Source organism: Penaeus japonicus, unplaced genomic scaffold (assembly GCF_977035675.1).
Source record: "Penaeus japonicus unplaced genomic scaffold, GWHDUDI00000001_assembly GWHDUDI00000030, whole genome shotgun sequence".
NCBI lineage: Eukaryota > Metazoa > Arthropoda > Malacostraca > Decapoda > Penaeidae > Penaeus > Penaeus japonicus.
The window spans coordinates 30,334,532-30,337,031 of NW_028234432.1; the positions used below are offsets into that span (position 1 = coordinate 30,334,532).

At 33.3% G+C, this 2,500-nt stretch overlaps 1 protein-coding gene across 8 annotated transcripts in view; it reads left to right on the forward strand.

Annotated features, from left to right (window-relative positions):
• LOC122256313 (leucine-rich repeat-containing protein 45) overlaps positions 1–2,500 on the forward strand; it is an 11,487-nt gene that overhangs the window by 1,991 nt on the left and 6,996 nt on the right. For 6 of the 8 annotated variants that reach the window (XR_015192578.1, XR_015192579.1, XR_015192580.1 and 3 more), the window contains exons 3-6: positions 1,085–1,251; positions 1,585–1,763; positions 1,974–2,102; positions 2,435–2,500. The exon at positions 2,435–2,500 is cut by the window's right edge and continues 106 nt beyond it. Coding sequence is in view for 5 of the 8 variants with exons in the window: in XM_043020899.2 (XP_042876833.2) it covers positions 1,085–1,251; positions 1,585–1,763; positions 1,974–2,102; positions 2,435–2,500 (541 nt within the window). In the remaining 3 variants the exon portion in view is untranslated. The remainder of the gene's footprint in view (positions 1–1,084; positions 1,252–1,584; positions 1,764–1,973; positions 2,103–2,434) is intronic. The other 2 variants (XM_043020902.2, XM_086555250.1) reach the window with 2 other exon arrangements.

Below are 2,500 nucleotides of genomic sequence, written 5' to 3' on the forward strand. Positions count from 1 at the left end.
ACAAATTTTATATTTTTATTTATTGTGCAATTGTCTAAATCTCCCCTTGAGTGTTCATTGTTTAACCCTCAAATTGCATGAATGTCTTATATGCAATGGGACCTGGATGAGCAGATGACATTTTTGATATTTCTGTTTTCATTGGAACTAAAAGTGTGGTGGAAATTATTGTAATAGTCAACAGTATATATATGGTGATAGTTTTTTCCGATTTCCAAGCTCCTCATCTTTAGCTACTCTACTTTGGTACCCTTCCCGAACCATACCCCTTCCCCTTCCCCATCCATACCCCTTCACCTTCCCCATCCATACCCATTACACTTAGGGTAAGGATGGAGGAGGGTTCAAATTTTAAAATGAAACCAGGAAACAAAACTGTCATGTAAGGCATTTACACACTCTTAGGCTATTATGCATTAGAAAATCCTTGGCTGACAGATAAATGAAACCTGACCAAATTTAAGGTTTGAATAAATAGAGAAGCTTTTGTATTTTCTTGGTTTTCTTTGTGTTCTATTATTAAAGAATGAGAAAAGAATTAAAGACCTGATTATGTTGTGCTCTGGGCCATGTGATATAGGGAAGGGGTTTATTTCAAGGGTTAAACATGCCCCAGTACCTGTTCTAAAACCTGATTTTTCAGTTTTTGCATTTTATTTTTGTTGTTGAGATAAATGTGATAGTGAATGAAGTTAGTCAAGTTTGTACAAAAATATACATGCAAATTGTTTCATTGAATATGAGATGTAAGAAGTTTTGTTTTCCCTTTTCATTTTTTACAATGTGTTCCATTTACATTATGTTATATCATCCATTGGCTAAAATATATAGCATGCACAATATTTTTTTTCATTTTAATGATAATGAGTATATACTGTTTGATTAGTATTTAACATATAAACTTAAAAGATAGTATTAGAAAAAATATATTACAGTTACTCATTATACATTTATCCTTATGAATTTCATTTAATATTTATGAGTTAATGTAAATGTCATTCTTATGTCAGTAACACGGAGCTCTTAGATTATTTAAAAGCCGACATAAAGAAATTGTTTAAACTTTGATATTGTCTGTTTCAAGGCCAGTTTTGAGGACTGCTTACTAGAGGAAGATGGTTTAAAATCCATTCTTCTAGGACTGTGTGGTAACTCTTCCGTGAAGACTTTGTCCCTCAAGGGTAATAGTGTACAGGGCAATGGAACCCATGCTGTTGCAAAAATGCTCCGCCATAATAATACATTAACAAGGTATTTGACACTGTACATTTACATTAATGAATGATATACTGCTTGGTTGGTTTTTTGTTCAAATGTGATGTTTCTTTATTGCCTTATCTCTCTTGAGCATTATTAGTGCTGTTGTTTTTCCTTTATTTTTATTATTGTGGGTATGTACTTGATATATTGTTGATTATTTTTTTTCTCAGGTTGTTTCATCAACTTAGTTCATCTTGATTCATATTACGGCAAACATAGATGTTAATTAGCCTATTGTTTAGCTTTTTTTTCCTTTGAGAAAGTAGTCACTCATTTTAAGAAGAGATGGCCAAGGAAACACCAAAACAAATTTTAACATTTCAGGCTGTCGTTGGAATGGAACAATCTTGGGCTTTGCGCAGAGACCTTTGCAGTTTTCTGTGAAGCTGTGGGAAACAATTCAGCTCTCCAGTACCTGGACCTCAGAAGTAATCAGCTAGGAACTGATGCTGCTATTCACATTGCTCGAACCTTGACGAAAAACAATACCGTTATTGCAATTGGTATGTAGTGAGAAATTGTTCTGCAAAGTGTCTCTTGAATATGCTCTAGAAAATTGAACAGGAACTAGAAATTACAAATGAAAAGTAGTATGATCATGACAGACAAAGCTGTTACTATTTTATGTATTGTTCTCATAATAGTTGTTATAGTCAACCTGTGTTGGCATTTATACCTGTCTTCTGTTAACTAACAGACCCTAAATAATTCAGACATTCGATGGAACAGCCTTGGGGCAGCTGGAGGTAAAACTATCCTGGAGAGCCTCCACCATAATCGGTCTTTGAAGAAAGTTGACCTGGTTGGTAACAATATACCCAGTGAGGTCATATCTTCTATTGGTAAGTGAACTGTAATGCCTTCAATATACAAAAGATTTATTCTTCTTTATCTTTCATGTTTAATTTTTGTTGTCAGTTAAGTAGGATTGTGATATCGTAAAGTATTAAGAATATTTTTATTTCATGTCAGAATGGTTACGTTACATTACATTAATGATATTCTTTTTGGGAAATCCATAAATCTGTAAATCTTTAAGTCTGAATACATGAATATATGACAAAAAAGAAAGAAAGAAAGAAAGAAAAGAAAGAGACAGAAAAAAAGTAAAGAAAAGAAAAGAAATAATGATACCAGTTAATATCAGTCATACATCTTTTCCTTTCATGTAAAGAGCAAGAACTCTCCCAGAACAGCCAAGCAGCAGTTGTAACTCAGGAGTACACAAGCCGCACTGAGC